This window comes from Myzus persicae, unplaced genomic scaffold (assembly GCF_001856785.1).
Source record: "Myzus persicae strain clone G006 unplaced genomic scaffold, MPER_G0061.0, whole genome shotgun sequence".
Lineage (NCBI taxonomy): Eukaryota > Metazoa > Arthropoda > Insecta > Hemiptera > Aphididae > Myzus > Myzus persicae.
In genome coordinates, this window is record NW_019100581.1 from 5,461 (window position 1) to 23,934 (window position 18,474).

At 26.6% G+C, this 18,474-nt stretch overlaps 3 protein-coding genes across 6 annotated transcripts; 2 read left to right on the forward strand and 1 right to left on the reverse strand.

Moving 5' to 3' along the window:
* Nucleotides 1–299: 299 nt before the first annotated feature.
* Nucleotides 300–17,361, reverse strand: LOC111034309 (rac GTPase-activating protein 1-like). 2 transcript variants are annotated; one of them, XM_022315463.1, is made up of 12 exons: nt 8,140–8,317; nt 3,920–4,027; nt 3,427–3,629; nt 3,222–3,351; nt 2,999–3,165; nt 2,779–2,923; nt 2,535–2,700; nt 2,285–2,405; nt 1,143–1,537; nt 943–1,069; nt 695–858; nt 300–624 (listed from the first exon to the last, which is right to left on the reverse strand). In XM_022315463.1, exons 1-12 carry the CDS (start codon nt 8,261–8,263, stop codon nt 546–548), a joined length of 1,929 nt encoding a protein of 642 aa, XP_022171155.1. In that variant the 5' UTR covers nt 8,264–8,317; the 3' UTR covers nt 300–545. The 2 variants fall into 2 exon arrangements, with proteins under 2 accessions (XP_022171155.1, XP_022171162.1); XM_022315470.1 differs by lacking the exon at nt 8,140–8,317 and adding an exon at nt 16,912–17,361 and having other exon boundaries at nt 302–624.
* LOC111034291 lies at nt 6,090–15,542 on the forward strand. 3 transcript variants are annotated; one of them, XM_022315434.1, is made up of 5 exons: nt 6,090–6,118; nt 12,298–12,392; nt 13,070–13,339; nt 13,421–13,621; nt 13,681–15,542. In XM_022315434.1, the coding sequence occupies exons 1-5, from the start codon at nt 6,105–6,107 to the stop codon at nt 15,237–15,239; spliced, it is 2,139 nt and encodes a 712-aa protein (XP_022171126.1). In that variant the 5' UTR covers nt 6,090–6,104; the 3' UTR covers nt 15,240–15,542. The 3 variants fall into 3 exon arrangements, with proteins under 3 accessions (XP_022171126.1, XP_022171144.1, XP_022171135.1); XM_022315452.1 differs by lacking the exon at nt 6,090–6,118 and adding an exon at nt 6,305–6,851 and having other exon boundaries at nt 13,681–15,239; XM_022315443.1 differs by lacking the exon at nt 6,090–6,118 and adding an exon at nt 7,014–7,235 and having other exon boundaries at nt 13,681–15,239.
* LOC111034324 (ATP synthase subunit s, mitochondrial) lies at nt 10,287–11,485 on the forward strand. Its single transcript, XM_022315481.1, has 4 exons — nt 10,287–10,556; nt 10,650–10,870; nt 10,948–11,110; nt 11,171–11,485. Exons 1-4 carry the CDS (start codon nt 10,462–10,464, stop codon nt 11,283–11,285), a joined length of 594 nt encoding a protein of 197 aa, XP_022171173.1. The 5' UTR covers nt 10,287–10,461; the 3' UTR covers nt 11,286–11,485.
* Nucleotides 17,362–18,474: the final 1,113 nt, after the last annotated feature.

Below are 18,474 nucleotides of genomic sequence, written 5' to 3' on the forward strand. Positions count from 1 at the left end.
CCAGAAACCAGGACTGACTTTAATAATAATAAAAAAAAAACATTAAATACTAATATTCTGTTTATTTAATTAAATTTATTAAGCTGGTATATGTATATATATATAAAAAAATTAAAGACTAAGGTTAATTTAAACATACGTATAAATTGTTCATTACTTATTGTAGACTTAATGTATAATATTTTGTTTGGTTTTTAATATAAGTTATAAGCAATAAAATATATTTTGTTCAGGGGTATATAAATAAAATTAGAGTAAAAAAGAAAATCACAGATTATAAAAAAATTGAAAACAATGATGATTGAAAATTATACAACAGTAATGTAAAAATGTGTTTGTTTGTGAGTACATTTTGAAAAAATTCTCAAATATGCGACAAAAAAAACCTGATAAACATTCATCAGCTTTATTAATTTTGTTTGAAAAATGATAAATAAATCTATTAGTAAACATAAGTAATACGATAACTTAAATTAGTATTTGTATTTTGATTCAACAGAAGCAGAAAATCAAAAAAAAAATAATTATTAATTATTACTATAGAATTATTTTTTTCTGGATTCAAGTTGTTTGATTCTAGCAGCCTTGACTGATCGCGGAGATTCCAAATATCGTCTTTTTGTGCTGCAATTTATAAATCAATTTTTGTTTTAATAAAACTGAATTTAATTCAAAATAGTTTGAATAAGCAAACCTGGAACCAAAAATTCTGTTGTTTTTTGTAATTGGAGTATGGGCGGGTTGTAATGGACGGGAGGAAGTGCGTTTCACTGGTGTATTTTGTGCACGCAGAGGCACTAAATTGTTCAAAAAATTTGACCAATAGTCAGGTGATAGTTTCAGCATTTCTTCAACAACCTGTATAAAAAAAAAATATTATTTATATTATGTACCTAAACAAGTGATATAATGTATACAATTTTTTGTCTTGTTTGTTCTTACCTTATTACTCAATTCACAATCAAAATATAAATTTTCAGAAACTTCGCTTGAATAACCAACAATTGTTGGACCAAACACTCGAGCTAAATTTCCAACAGGCATTTTGCAGTCAGGTGTTGCAGCAACTCTAAATAATTTATAAATTGAATATAGTGTATAAATATGAATATTGTACTTCAAGTTAACACAAAATGTCATACTTTTGTAAATGCAACATTATGTATGCGAGAGTGTTCCGATTGGGGGGTGGCAATAATGATATGGCTTGATATAGTCTGTGTTCAGTTTCATCTTTTGAATTTCTGACAGCATCGGTAAAAGTTTTCCAATCGTAGTGGGGAATTAGTGGATCATCAAGAGTCCTCAAGAAATCTTTAAAGCAACCACACACAACATGTATGTCAACATCGGACAAATTAGGTACTCCTTTACGGAATTTTTCCTTCAGTGCTTTTACGTCTTTTTCTGAGCCAGGTATTCGGTACAGTCCAACAGTATCAAATCCTCTTTGTTCAATTTCGTTCACACAGTGAATGACTAATGCAGGTATCATCGGGCGGCCATTAACCATTGGTGAATAATCAGCTATTCGCCCCTATTTTTAGTATTCACACACAGTACAATAATTATTAAGAATATATTAAACATCACATAATATAATTATGGGCTCAAATTTGTATACAAAATAGTAAAATAATTCATGATTCTTACAGTATTAATATAATTAATATACGTCTTACCACTGATTTGAATATTTAAAATAAATTTGCTCAAAATATAATATAAATTATAATTATTTCTAACCAAACTAATATTTTAATTCACTATGAGTTAGTGTTACAAGTATTTTCTTAATTTGATACATTTTCACCAAAATATTGTGATAGGTACCATAGAATAGCGTAAATATTGAATGGGTTTGTAGAAGACATGGCTCCAAAAGAGCCAAAGTGTCTAGAAAATACTAATATAAATATTTGGAAAAAATATGGGTATTCCTTTTTAAATCACAACAAAAAAACAAAATAAATTTTATCAAAAATGTTCTGTAAATATTCTGAAAGTACCAATTACTAACTAGACAAAATTTGTTACAAGAAACCACCATTACTGTTGAGGATGTAAAAAAATGCCTGCACCAAAATGTAGCTACACACACATCATTGTATAACTTTTACATTTCTAGCTTTTTAGAATCCAAAATTTAATAAAAATATACATGCATATGATTGAGCATAAATATGTTTATAATAAATGTTTTTGATAATGTATAATTGTTACACACTGAATTAAAGATTAATAACAATAATAAATATACAATTATATTTTAATAAAAACTTACGCCATTTTTGCTGGGTGTACTTTTTACAGGGATACACGGTAAAGGAATTTTATCTTTGTGTTCCAAATGTGCTGTTGCTTTGCAGTCTAAGCATTTCACCACGACACGATTGAATTTAACTCTATAACATTTTTTCTTATTTTTAGCAAATAGTATTAAGAATATTTTTCAGACACATCAATAATAATAATAATAATATCAAACACTAAGTGTATAATGACATGTATACTTAATACAAAATACAAATTACTTTTTCCCGCATGGGCCACATATTTCTGGAATGATAACACTTTTTTGAGTAAAATTGTGAGCTCTATTGTTCAATTTATTTAATGCTGAACTTGAATGTATTGTGTTGGGTATATTTTGATTATTTTCATTACCATATGGATCAGAGTCAAATGAATCCAAAGAGTCTATACAATAATCAAATTTTACATTATTTTTATTCTTAATATAATGTGAATGTTTGTAAATCATTATTGATATCTTACCAGATATAGGCGGTGCACTGGGTGTTGGAAAAAGGTTAGATGGTTTGGTTTCAATAACAGATTTTGCACTGATGTTTCTTGTGAATGGCTGCATTGTAACAGTAGTGGTTGCAACTATTTGAGTTGACGAGGTAGTTGTAGTAGTCTGTAAACCAAGAATATGACTTGTAAATATTTAATTTAGCAAATAAAATATTAGATAGCATAGTATAAATTTTACCTCAATTTCCTTCCTCATTCCATTGGGATTTGAAAGACCTGATGTTCGTTTTCTTTTAACAGTACCAACTACTTCAGGTTCCCAGCGATCCATAGCATCCTCAAAATTCTTGTCGGAATCTAAACTGTCTTCAACCCTTGAATAACTTATGTCTGATAATACGGATTCTGGAATGAACAATTTTTATTAAAAATGTAAATTATGAATATTATTATTATTTTACCTGTTGTATCTTGACGTGGTATTTGATCAAATCTTTCTGCTTCACATTGAAACACTGGGGAACCAGATCGATTTATGTTCGAATTATTAGCGCTATTAAATAGTCTATAGAAATTTTCAAGTTTCTGAGCCTAATTAAAGTTTTGATAACAAAAACATTACATTCATTCATATTTCATATAAGGAATCTAACTGTAAATCATTACCATATTGTCTCGTTCAACTTCAGCATGCCTCTTTTCTTTATTTGCTTCATCTAATAATCGATTGGAACTTTTAAGATTATGCATAAGTCGTTCGCATTCCATACGCATTTCTTGAAGTTTTTTCTTCATTATTTCTTTGTCACTTCCATGATCTTTAAATTGTACACTGAGTATATTCAATGACATGATTTTGGCTTTATAATCTATATAAATATTTGTACATTTTTAATTAAAAAATAATTATATTTAACTTATTTATACTAACTGACAGATATATTTATACTGAAAACTAATCTTTGGTGGGATTAAGTCCTAGTGGTTTTTGAAGGTCGTTGGGTAATATTTTAATATAAATGTATGAGTAGTGTATTTAAAAATCCTTAATTTTCATAATTTAGTGAAACATTTTAGGTGGAGTGTCTTATGCATTGATTTTTTTTTCAATGTACACAGGACAAAATAATTGTAAAATGTATTAAAGTTTGTCAAGTACCTCTTTCCACAGTAGTGTCCAATAAAGCCAACACATGTCTGAAATGTTCATCATATTTCATGACTAATGATAATTGGTCCATTGTTTTTGAAGGAGAAAAAACAGTATCTGAAAATTGTATTTTATATAAATTTGTATGTAAAATTATAAATGCACATATATTATTAGATATTAAGCTGATCATCAAATGAGTAAGTATCTTGTTTATTTTGCAAATAGATATTTTTGTTACGACCGATGATACTAATTCAAGTACCATTATAAGCTGGGAATTATTATGTTTCTGAGTTATGGTAACATATAAACATTATAAAAATATGGATTATGATAAGTGGGTAGGTAAAAAAGAGCATAACATACTTCAATATTATATTAAGGGAGTTTCTGACATTAATAACGAAGTATTTGGTACCTTATTTTTTTATGAATATATTATATGCATTGCAGTATTACACAATGCATGGATCAGAAAAAGCAAATAAAATCCAAAGAATGTCTTCTGGAAAAAAAAAATATATTTGCATCCCCAAAGATTAAGTATTTTATACGAAATGTATTAAAAACAGAATTTTAAATAAATATTAACCGTAATGGTGAATACTCAAGTGAGTATTCAATACTCTAGTACTTTCAACGTTTTTATGTTAGGGGGGGATTTAATTATATACATACCAAATGGTAATGATGGATCCGAGATAGCTTTTGAAGAAAAATAATGAATTTAAGCAGGCGGGGTAGTAAAAACCAAGTGCATTAAGATTGTAAGACTCAATTTTATGATTATTTTGACAAATTCTACATTATATACACACGTTACAATTTTCATTTAAACCATTTCAAGATAGGTTTTTTTTTCGTTCATAGAGGAGATTTTTCCTCTCCCTTCCTATATTTTGTATACCAGTACGCTAATGAGTATTACCGTTATACTGTTTTATTTAATTCCGATGTAACACTGACAAATTGAAAAAATAATTGGTTTCGAAAATTCAAAATTGGTTTTATTATTTTATAATAAGAATTTAAGAAAATAATGCACCTTAAGATGTTGTTATTCTGCCTATCAAAGATCCAGAATAGTAAAATCTTAGTTTGTTCCAAATCCAAATTGCATTACATTTATCATGTAATTTACCGCACCAATATAAAACCTAAAAATTGATAGACCTAATAGCAAAACGATTTATTCCGTTGTAATTCATTTTACAATATTTAAAAAATAATAAACTTCTCACAAACTTAAAACATTGGTCATTGGGTATAGACAATAATGCATAAAATTGTTTTTTTTTAAATAAATAAATACATTTTATGACGAATTTGACATAAATAATAATATGAACTGTAGCAATAGTTCGGAGTATGTGGAACGTAGTTTTGCTTTGTTTGGTAGGTAGGTACCTATGCGTAGTGATAGGCAGAAATAATAAACTTATTTGTAACGTCATTGTAGGACAGCATTACAATTTTTTTTACAAGAATTGCATAGCAATAGTTTTCAATTGTAAATTTGGATTGTTGCTCGAATTAGAACGCATAACATGAGTATTGAAAACGCATTCAGCTTAAAACACTTCACCCTATAATAAACTATTCAAAAGGTGTCTTAAATGTGTTTCTCCTTCCTATTAAAACAACACGAACTATATAAGCTATTAAATTAATAATACTTTTTTTTTTTACAATATTCATCCAAAAATCGACAAGTTTTATTTATAAAACGACAAATTGATAGCACAATAGAATAATAGATTAATTATTAAAACTGTTTTTTTTAAAATTCTGATATGGAACGACATTTTTTAAATCTTGATACACTTAAAATATATTCATAATGGAAAAAATAATTTATTATCTGTAATTATTGTTAAATAGGTACCTAAGAGGAGTGGAATTAATATATAACATTCTTGTAAAGATAAAATGATTTTACCATCACTCCATTCCTATTGTCGAAACAATTTCATATTATTACAAAATATAACAATGTATATTTATAGCTGATTAGCTATTATTCATGAAGTTCTTAGTTATAAAATTTGATTTTTTTTTTGTAATTAATATTTATAAAAACAACAACGACAACTATCAGTTTATTTAGTTTTATTCTTATTTAGAACGGATAACATGTGAAGTAGGTATACAACAATTTAAATACATACCAACATTTATCTTGAAAATAACAATGAGGTCTAGCGTGTGAGTAAAAAATTAATTTCTGTGAAATTTAAAATTTAATGGAAATGATTTATCTTAAATGTACTCATGTGTTTTTTGTCAGGACCTTGTTGTGTCCTAGCTTATAATAAGAAGGTCAAATAATTTCAAAGTCATTTTTTAACGATACATTATTATTAGATCAATTGTAAAAATAAATGACTAAAAAACTCCATCGTTTTGTTGCTTTATTCAAACTCTTTTACATTTTGAGAAAACTAAATTTCATAGTTTACAAAACCAAAATACGAAATGCGTAAGAGTAATACAAATGACATGCTATATTTTGCCAAGTTGTTTCACACTGGGACACAAGTTTAAACTTCGGTGCAAGGCACATAGTAGTACCGAAATGATGATCGATAATACTGTTTGAATGAGTCTAAGGAGAACAACCCTCGTAAAGAGACAATTTCTAAGGGTACAATCGGATAATTTATATCGTGGTTCGTTTCAGAATATTTACTTGTAATACGACAATTTTTTCGTGGATTTGATTTCATAACAAAAATAATTATTTATCATAATATACAATTTTGTTTAGTAGAATTGTGTTGAATTTGATCTAAAACCAACTTTATTGTTCAGTTAATTGCGAGTTAGTAAAACGATTGCATTTAGAAGAATGTAAAGTTACTGTTTTTTTTTTGTAAATACAAGGACTTAAAAAGTTATACATTATAATATGTTCTACAAATATCGTAGTAATTGCAAAGTAAGTACAGACATTATAATATTTTAATACGCAGTATTGTAGTTATATTTTTCTATATTTTTTTTATTAATAACATAAACATATGATGGGATCTATATTATTATCAAATTGATAAAAAATTTAAAATTAACTATTCATAGACTTTTTTAGTGAATGCCAATAATGTTTTTGTTATACTAAATAAATCGTTTTTTCCCGAGTGTAAAATTGCGCATGCGTGATTTGATTTTCAGTCTGGAGGCTCTAGATTTGAATCGATTCGTTTTTTATTGTTCGACAACATTAGGTAGATAGATCCTCAGATCGTTATTCAGTAACAGGAGACCAATACAACTAACTCACGTTTAACCGAATATTTAATAGGCTAAGATCATCATCAAAAATGTGAGTAACAGTTTATTATTTGAATTATTATATGAAACAAAAAATTTGGTATTTTTTATGGTCGAAATATTAAAAATCGTGATTTTTTTTTTTACATTTTTCTATATTAAAATGTATAAATATAACTTCACTAATTAATCATATCAGATTCACGATTATTTAGCGTCTAAAATGTTATAGGTACAAGACTACAAGTATTTTACGTTTTTGAGGGAATTAGAAATTAGAAATTACATTGATCTTCTACCGCATACCTAATTCAACTCTTATAAATAAATAATTTTTGAAGTGGCTTTACTAAAATAAACATATTTATTATGCTTTTTAGTTTACAACACTAAACTAAAATTTATTTTAAATGGTTATTGTTTAAACTTAAAATGTCGTAAAATATTTTAAGTTGTCAATTAGCCTTGTACCTATTTTGTAACATTATTAGCGGTGTTATGCCGTTTATCTTGTTTTCCCATAAAGATAAAACAAGAAAAATACTGCAAACTTAACAGTACACAAATTAATTTAAATAATATTTCAACTTATTCTTATTAAATATGATTTATGAATATATTATAAACTATAACAGGTGTCTATTAAAGGTATATTAACTTATAGTAGTAGTTAGATACCTACTTCTTGATTACCTGAATACAATTAATTTATTTTTATTTACATCAATGCTGTTGTATAAAATGCAATAAAGGGAATTCATTGTTGTCTAGAATAAACAAGAAGTAAAAATAGTAATATTAAATAAAAAAATAAAAATAATGCATACTGATTATTGGTGTTTCACTACAACAGTGAATATTATTGAAAATTATCAATCAATGAATTTTAATGTTTATTTTAAAAATTATATTTAATACTACTACACACTTATTTTAATAATAGTAACAACGAATACCAAAATAGCGCTTATTGACCAAGGTCCAAGAATTATTATTGATTACCACCCATATTACAGGCAAAATTGTTATTTGATTCCAATATCCACCGTAAAAGAGTAAAAGCAATACATTCCACGACATTAATAGTTAATTAAATAACAATTTTTAAATATTAGGTAATTTCATTATGACTAGACAAGTCAATCACAAAGAATGCATGTTATGTACACTGTATTCATTACACAAATACATGGCTCTCGTATAGTATAATTAGAATATTAATCGATTTCATCAATACAACTTATTTATATTGTAATTATATAGTAAATTTGTATTTATCTACTGCCCATTATCTTAATAGTTTCTGTTACGTTTTTATTATGCATATTGTTACACTATATTAACAGTTATAAATGGTAAAACAATATAATCGATTACAAAATCTGCATAATTTAAAGAGCGATATAGAACTATACTCTATAGAAGTTTAAAACTAGTACACATTATTTTATTACTCATAATAAAATAAGGAAAATCAGGACAAGATATAAAATTGGAATAATACCTAATTGTTGGAATACTTTTATTTTGGGCACGTACCTAGTATTTGACTGCAAATCACTCCAAAACAATGACAAAAAAAAAAAATAACAGAAATATCACGTCAGGTGTAAAACCGTACACCGTAACTAATAGGTTAATAGCAACAGTAGAATGACCCTCTTGCATCTCTACGTATATAACATAAAATCACTGCTCTTTCGGGGCCTTGAACTTGATGGGTTTTGACAGCATTAAGCCAGTTAAAATGAATCTAAACACACTTTGTGAATATTTTTTTTTTCGTAAGTATACGTCATACAACTACATTTTTATGGAATATAATAAATGCACATTGATATAGGTTATGGGCACACGTTGGATTTTAGTTGTTATTCGTAACTCGCAGACTATAGATATAACTTTAAAGTAGAATTTATACATTTATTGAAGGAAGATATTTAATATTTAGGTATGTTATATCAAAACTATAGTTTATCCTTAAGTTATAATAACATTGTATAAATATTATTGTTGTTATAATTGACAACAATTACACAAGTATCTAACTTTTTTAGTACCTACTAAGTTTATACACATCTACCTAATTAACATGGTGTTTCGATGAAAATATCTAGTTATTTTATACTTGGGTTATTTTAATCTAACTTGATACATACAAAATCGTAATAATATCAGAGTTGGGAGTATATTTGTGATGGGTTTTTAAAGACCATATACTTGTTACGTATTATCCAAACACATACGTACAAAGTTTGAATCAAATATATATAGAGAAAAAGAAAATGCGACGGGCTAATGTTATTTGGTATTTGGAAATAACGATTTCATTAGAACGAACACTTTTTTTGAGGAACGAGTTAATTATAATGAATACAAAACTGTGATACTGTTCCAATTTTAACGAAGGTGGATGTTAGTAGTACAGATGGTTGCGCTTTGTTTGAATAACAGAAATTATTTTAGATTCTAAGCGAAGCGAAAAAATTATGTATTTGGTTTGCGTGTGTTACCATTATTTAGTCAGAAAAATGACTCAACCTACGAGAAAGGTTGAGCAAATCAGATGTAAAATTCCTCTTTGGACAACCAGGAAAATAAATTCGGGGATAATTACCAACCGCGTATTACTAATAAAAAAATAAACTACTATCAACATAAATAATATAAAATAAAATAACCATATAAGGATATTATGGAAACATTCAAAATAAACAAAGAATTATATAGACCGTTTCTGCTCAGAATATCGTTTATCGTAAGCAAAGAAGACGATATCATTGAATTCTAATTGAAGTTTAAACACGTCCATTACAACAATCAAAACTTGATGTTGAGGTAATATCTAAGCATACAACTATAGAAGTGCGGATTCCCTTTTTTTTGCTAAAAAAAAAATATTTAATAAGAATGCACTAAAACTATAATGCACTCACTTGTTTTGTTCTTTCGTCAACGTACATAAAAATAAAATGTTCTTTACCACATTTACTTAGTGCCATTTTTTTTGTAAATATTAAAACATTTTTATACATTTTATTTTGTTGAGAGAATATTAGTTGGTCACACTGATGTTTGTCTGATATATATTTAGTATTACTTTACATCTCTGGATAATTGTTTATTATCATTTAACAAAGCACAAACTACAAACACACGATGTAAAAACTTAATATTGACAATTGTCTATTACCATTTGTCACTACTCACTCGTCTCCGAGTGCCAACAAATAAAATTTAAATGCGCAATTGACGTAATCGTGTTAAACTGAGAGAAGATGTTAAAAACTTTACAGTTTCGTTTTTTAAAAAAAAATACAATTGGAATGAATAAACGTTGCTTATGGCAATGGATTGATGACACATTCAACCGGCAAGTGCCTTTACTTAAAATTCAATGACAAAGATTAAGTATTTAAGTGCATTTTATTTAGTTTAATTATAATTCTTGCTTTATAAAAAATAGTTTGGATGATGATCGCATCAAGGAAATTGGCCCTAACTTGGCATGTGCTGAATGGCTTATGAAAAATGGTGCTCAAGTGAGATGGAAAGGATGTAAAGAATTTGTCAGCCATTACAATTGCTTACCTAATGTAACATCAGGTCACCTCGGACAGTTTCTAATAGAACAAGTATATGCTGGAAAAGAAGCTTCAATTTCACATATAGGATTTAGTTATTTTAGTGGGTTCCTCAATTACTGTAATACAACCTTTATATTAGGTTGTTATTAATGACTTATGTAAATGTTAATTTTATAGAAAATTGTAAAAATATTTCCGAAGTGGAATTTGTTGGATGTAACACAATTGACAATGAAGCATTACTTAAACTTAATATCTTGAAAGATTACTTGACACATTTGAAAATTAATGGCTGTGTAAATGTTTCTGATCAAGGAATAATGTCATTGGAATATCTTCAGTAAGAAAGGGATTAATCTATTCGATAGAAATCTAAATTAATTAATTATTTTAATTACAGAGCATTAAAATATTTGGAGTTGAAAAATTTACAATTTTTAAGTGAACCAGAAACAACAATTGATCATCTGAAAAGAAAGCTGCCAGAATGTGATGTACAATATTATAGTGAATGACAATGATAAAAGATATAAACAAAAAAATATCTAAATTATCCAAATTATAGAATTAACTAAAACAAAGAAACTAATTTCTAACTGTAATTAATTATCATACGAGACTGATATTTTAGTGTAAAAAGTATTCAGATTACTAGTAATTACAATGATTTTTGTATCTTATGAGTTATGAGTAATAAAATACTAACTAGAAAAAAGTTTTATTATTTATTTATTTTACCACATAAACCTTATCTACAATCAGATTTAAATTATCAGTATTGCATAAATCTAATTTGTTAATGTACAATTTTCATTTAAAATTAAATGTAGATTTTTTTTAATGAGTAACAAAATAAACACAATGACTAGTGATCAGGTGTTTAAGAAATACAAGAAACTGATTACTAGATAGGTGCCAATTTTGAATTTATGCATAGATATTTTTAACAATGTTGATATTTCAATTAAGAACCAATATATTGTTTTTTTTTTGCATATAAAGCAATTTTTAAATATATATTACAAGTCATAATAACTAATAATTGTTATAGATATTAAATATCACAGAAAAATTCAAATTATAAAAATAATTACATGATTACCTAGAATTTAATAAGGAAAACAGTAGACAAACTAATATTAAAAATGATTTAATAATATACTATTTTAAGGATCACGAACAATTAATATACAATTAAATCAATATAATAAAATTGAATTGGTTTCTTCAGAAAATAAGTGTTATAATCTCAAATTGTTTTAGAAAATATAAACTACCTACATTTTTCCAAAAACAATTTAATAAAATCAAAGATTATTTTAAGTTGGGCTAAAAGTTAAAACAATTTACTTTTATTCCCTAATTAAAAAATTAAAGGCTGTTAATATTCAAAAACATTATTTGATTTTCATTAGTTATACCATTGACCTAGGATTTATTTGACTCTACTTTAAATTTAAATATTTCTTTATTGACTAAATTATACTCGCCAACAATTATGTAATATTTTTTATTTTTTTGTTATAGAAACATCATGAGGCATAAGTTAATAAGTTCAAGATGGAAATGTATGGTTATAATTTCAAGTATTTTCTTGACATTAAATACAGTGGTATTTGGAGGTGAGAGGAAAAGATTATTTCTAAATTATAACTACTAATATTATGCATTTAATTATTAAATTGATATTTTGTCTAATTAATATTAGTTATGTAAAAATATAATAAAAGCTAAGTTATTTTGGACTTGTGCAGTTTATTCTTAGTATTACTATACAGGCTTTACATACATTTTTTGTATTTAGAAAAATCGAGTCTTTTGAAAATAGTAAATTTAGTTTTAAAATATTCAATTAAGAGAAATAAATTTTTTATATTAATGAATATAAGAATATTACACAGATAAACATAACAATTTTTAGTATTGGTTACTTGTAATATTATAATTATTAAAAGGAATTTTAGCGCAACATGAACATTACAGTGTTGATTAATAATAGACAATAATTGTATTCTATTGTAAATTTTATTAACACTTACAGGACAAAGACTATATCTTTTTAAAATATTTTTTAATATAATTTTTGTATTGGAAATTTACTGCGTAAGAATCTTGTCTTGAAAGTATTAGTGGTTGGGTTAAAACTGATAAGTGCAAATGATTGTTAATTGTACGTCTATGTATATTGATAATCATTACAAGATAAATAAATAATATAATAAGAACAATGGAAAGGAAATAAAGGAAATAAATTTACTAGTTGACTATCTTATTGATACAAACATTATTATGATTTCAGTGCCATTAAGCATGTCATATTCAAATCAAGAAAATATTAAGAACGAACATTTTGCACACGAAAAGGAATATGATAAAAAACTAGCTGAGTCAAGCTGTGTAGTCAACGGTTCAAAATATGGAGAAGGCGAATATATACCAGGAGCAGGTCCATGTGAAGAGTGTATTTGCCATCCACCAAATGTTGTATGTTCAATGATGAAATGTCCAATAAATACTGGTTGCATCACAATTCAGTTACCAAATAAATGCTGTCCAAAGTACAAATGTGGTACTTAATGATTTTGTTAAGACATTTAATATTAAAATTCTATAAAATTAGAATAACAAATGTACTTGTTTTGTTAAATAGATTGTGAACATAAAGGTAAACGGTATAATAACGGAGAAAAAATTAATAAATCTGATGAATCAGCTTGTAGAGTGTGTTTTTGCAATGGTGGAGAGATAGTATGCACTTCTATTGTATGTTATACTAGAAATGATTGCCAAGGATATTATTTACCAGGAGATTGTTGTCCTAAATACGATAATTGCTCGTCAACTTTAATAGGTATATATGTATGGATATACTATTAAAAAAAACATATTTAATGAGATAATTTTTTTTAGAACAAAAACAGAAAGAATCAATGAATTCTAAGAAATCAAACAGCCGAAATATTGATTACTGGTTACATACTACAGAACAGACTTACAACGAAGACGGTATTTGGAAAAGAGATACAGAAAAAAGCCAAGAACAAGAATTGACTACAGTTCCAAATTTTGTGACAACAATACCTATTTATGACCCTGAAAAATTAATTACGGACATCAACACTTCATTACCAAATATTTATAAAATACTTGAAAAAAATACTTCTTTTAATGAATCAGATAATGATATTAATTTAGTAACTGTGGGTGATCTCATTGAAAGTTCAAACACTTCATTTTTAGGTTTTGAAATTGATAATATTACAACAGATGTAAAAACCACTGATATTAGCTTTATAACAAATAATACAGCATCAGAAATTGTACCACAATTTGAAGAATTATTTGAAACTACAACAGATATTGATAATTCAGTAATATTAACAGATCAAAATGGTACTGAAACTATTATAGGGTTGACAGAGGAACCAGCTACTGAAGAAATTAGTAACTCAGTACCTGAAACAAGTAGTACGCAAGTCGAAATTTTTAATCCAAATGATTTAATGTTAGATACGGAAAAACCAATGATTGAACTTTCCACTATAACATCTGAAATAGATATAACAACTGAAATGGATTACGAAGAGTCGAGGGAAGCAACTACACCAAGAGCACCTGATAAATCAACAATTGGTACACCTCATAAATTAGTAATGAACACCCTACAAAAAACAATTGAGGATGAGATAAATACAGAAAATACATTTACGGATTTAGAAGATACAACAGATATGTTTGGACCAAACTTTGGCTATAAAACACAGACACAACAAATATCATTTGATACAAATTTAGATACTACACAGAAAAAAAAAAATACCTATACAACAAGTTTACCTAAAATATTAACAACCTTACAAAATATGAAAGAAACAGCCACTGAATCTCCCCAAAATGAATTACTCAATAAACCACTCAGCAATTTTAATAACAAAAAAATTAAAAATAATATTTCAGAAAACATTGAATATAATCTAAAAAATATATCTATTAATATAAATAAAGCAACTGAAATGTACAATGACACTATTTATCTGGAATTAGAGAAAAATAATACTGCTTCATGTGTAAATAATAGTTGTACAAATTCTTCAAAACTCAATGATGAACTATTCGATTCTCAATCAGAGTCAACTTCAACTACTCCTTTTATTATTGAAACAAAATTATTACCAATTCAAGACTCTCTTCGCTCCGTTATTGGAAAAATTACGTACCCTAAAGAATATCCTGACGAATTTGAAACAATTCAAAATGGACCATCTTTGACTATAACAAAAAGAACATACACAAGCATTCCAGACATAGTTTATACAACAACAACAATGGTTACCTTGCCAACTTTAGATTTAATTTATAAAGCTGATAAAGAAATTGAAAAATATTTAACTGAAACTCAATCAACAACTTTTAAACCAAGGAATAATTTAGGCCCACTTCGTAATGTATCATTTTTAAACCCAACTTAAAACTAGTCTTATATTTGTGTGATGGCTTTAATAATGGTTTGAAATCCACGACTACTCACTTTCTTACTGATGGTTTAAGTTATTTTATTCATCAGTAAAAATACAAGTATCCGTGGATCCGTAACTGTTTAAACGCAATCAAATAATCTTACGAATTGTTAAGTAAATATCTCCCTAATTATAAATGTATAGTACTATGTATAATTGTTCTTAAAATATAATATTATACTATGAACTGTATCACCTACTTATTAAAAGTAGATCTACTATAAGTAGATCATGTATACATCATTTTTTACCCAACTTATTCTATTATTTTAACATGTTTTCACTATGTGGTATATTATGTATACCTACACAGAAGAAAGAATATTTATAAAATAAAATTCCAACTACATTTTTCTTAAATATATTATTAGTTTATTTATAAATCATGCTTATGTTATAGTAAACTGGGTATTGCAAAAAAAGTATACATCATTTTATAATTTAAAAAATGCATCATCTCCCAAAACCAAGAATAATACTGACATTCCTGTACTAAAATTAACAAGGAAATCAGTAAGTTTAGTTGTTTATTAGGTACCTATTATAAATATTATTTTGCTAACTATGTACTAAAATCTAAGAGTACTGACAATTTGGGTACGAATGTAGGAAAATGTAACACTTTTATATTTTATATAGATAGGTACTCTTTTTTGTATATATAAAATGTTAGGTATGATAAACTATATTATAGAACCAACATTTTAGTAGACCTATATTCAATAGAATATTATTACAATTTATTAAATAGGTACCTAAGCCAAAATACCTAAAAAATATTTAAAAAAATACTATTATTAATATTCGATAAACCCACAATAATTTAATTAAGACTAATAAAAATATTATTTTACGTATTATTATTTCATTAGGTTATTCATTTTCATTTAGAATAACTTGTTGATTAATACGTGTATTATTATTTATTATTTGGTAGGTCAGTACATTAGTAATTGCCTTACTTTTTTGGCTCCCTAAAAATAAAAATTTTACCAATCCTTCAATAGTATAAAATAAAATAGGTAAAAGATTATTTAATTATTAGTAGAACCAAATAATATTGAAAAAATGAAGTTAATATGAATGCATAAATAGTCTAAAAAGAAGCACATGGTATATAGTTTAGGATTTCTAGGATTTACTATGCGTCTCTTTCCTTAAGTGCATTTCTTTGCAGTTTTGGAATCGCTTATATAAGTAACAGGTAACTAAATATAATATAAAAATAATTTTAATTCTTGAAATTTGTATTTATCAACTACAACCCATAAATCGTCTATAGGTACTTTAAATGTATGAATAAAAAAATGTAACCTAAGTAACTACTTAATTATCAATACACATATTATATTATACTATACATTCTGAATAGTTTGATTTTGAATTTAAACTCAATAGAATTTTTTTATTTTAATATACTATTAGACATTGTTAATAGTCGTAATGCTATGAATAGTTTCTTGTTAAATATTTCAAATTAAATGAGATAATAAGAATACAATTAATTTTTATTTTTATTGATATTGTTTTGAGAAAGGTATACATATTTAATTAATCTCATAAAATATGTTAAAATAATGACTGTAAACTTAATATTCTAATAAGGTTATTATAATTTACTTACTCTTTTGTTTATTATTGGTATATCCGGTGGTTTGGAAACAGTATAATACAGACAACGTAGTTAATGAATCATTATTGACGATAAAATCATATTCAATAAACAATTAAACTAAAATGCGAACAGGCAAGTGATGGTCTTCAAAATTAATGAAAATAACTTAGAAGGGAAATATAAATCTTAATCTAAATGTTTACCGAATTACCGAAACGCGAGAATCGAGATGGGCGATGGGCAGATGATATCTCTAACTGTTTCAAAAATGTGTACATGAATATGATTGGTCAATTGGTGCCTAATACATATTTCAATATTTGTAAAATTTCTATTTTCTAAATAATCAGAACACTCGGCGAACGAAAGACACACCAATTAATAATTACAACAATAACAATCAAACAATGAAGAATAAATCGAAATATGCGGAATCACGGAGGACTACCTGAGGGCTGAGATAACCGAATATTGTTAGTTTTGAAAAGTAACCGTCCGCAATGCTAGTGTGACCAACCTAAACATGAATAGTAAACGATGAAAATCAGTGACCTACTGTATAGAAATCTGTGGAGTGTGGACTACAACCATAGATAATAAAGATATGGATAGGCCACGCCTATGTTAAATACATTTGAGGCCGCGTTCCCGGAGGAGAAGGCAATTGAGGCTCCTTTATATTGATAGTCGATACTCAATATAAGAATACTTTATTTGACCTCAATTGTTCCCCTCGAAGACCGCTGATAAGACCAATATGTCCTATCCATATCTTTATTATCTATGACTACAACTTAACTGTCTATACCTTTATCAAATGATATAATATTTCATTTTTCGAATTTTCGGGTTTTCAGCATTAAATATTGACGAATAAGTAATAACGAAGAATAATTATAAATTAATCAGTGCAAATATCATAGTTTATAGTCGGAAACCTCGGGTATTCGAATACCGGAATACCCGTGTGGTCGTGTTTATTACACTTTCCTCGGTAGACCGTTAATATAATATGATTATACAAGGAGATTTTTCACTCGTAGATAAACCACAATTTTCACTTTAATAGTGAGTACCGACCTCAAAATCCCAATCATTAATACCCTTGCCTCCCACTACTATAAATATTTAAATATATTTCACAATAACACAGTCAACCACCCTAATCCACTCATTTCCAATCTCTCCGGGCAAAACCCCGTCGCCCAAAAATTACCCTTCGCTTTTTGCCCACGTCTCTTTTTGCCCAAATATTTTAAAACTACTTTCCCTTTTCGCCCAAGAATAATTGATAGCACCTTCCGACCAAATTTTTATAGTACACACTTTGGGAAACACTTACTTGAAATTATATATATATTCTAACTATCTTAATATCCAACATAATAATAAATTTGTCATATTTAAATTTATTTATTTGTGTTAATTAGTTTTATAAAACTATTTATACCCAGAGGGTACCACGAGGAGGCGACTTCTCTTACTCTCCAAAAATGTATTGTGTTTTTGTACATTAATATAATTTTTATATAATATAAGTAAGTTTTTATCAAAAGTATAAATCGTCAAAAT

Excerpts from the sequence above, each read along its gene's own strand:
- LOC111034291 (XM_022315434.1), top strand. Across the intron at positions 13,340-13,420 it reads CTGTCCAAAGTACAAATGTG|ATTGTGAACATAAAGGTAAA; the intron begins GTACTTAATGAT and ends TTTGTTAAATAG. Across the intron at positions 13,622-13,680 it reads TTGCTCGTCAACTTTAATAG|AACAAAAACAGAAAGAATCA; the intron begins GTATATATGTAT and ends AATTTTTTTTAG.
- LOC111034309 (XM_022315463.1), bottom strand. The coding sequence starts at position 8,263 with ATGTCGTGGAATGTATTGCTTTTACTCTTTTACGGTGGATATTGGAAT. Across the intron at positions 4,028-8,139 it reads GGTCAATAAGCGCTATTTTG|ATACTGTTTTTTCTCCTTCA; the intron begins GTATTCGTTGTT and ends TACAATTTTCAG. Across the intron at positions 859-942 it reads ATTGTGAATTGAGTAATAAG|GTTGTTGAAGAAATGCTGAA; the intron begins GTAAGAACAAAC and ends TTTTTTATACAG.
- LOC111034324 (XM_022315481.1), top strand. The coding sequence starts at position 10,462 with ATGTTAAAAACTTTACAGTTTCGTTTTTTAAAAAAAAATACAATTGGA. Across the intron at positions 10,557-10,649 it reads ATTGATGACACATTCAACCG|TTTGGATGATGATCGCATCA; the intron begins GCAAGTGCCTTT and ends TATAAAAAATAG. Across the intron at positions 10,871-10,947 it reads TATAGGATTTAGTTATTTTA|AAAATTGTAAAAATATTTCC; the intron begins GTGGGTTCCTCA and ends TTAATTTTATAG.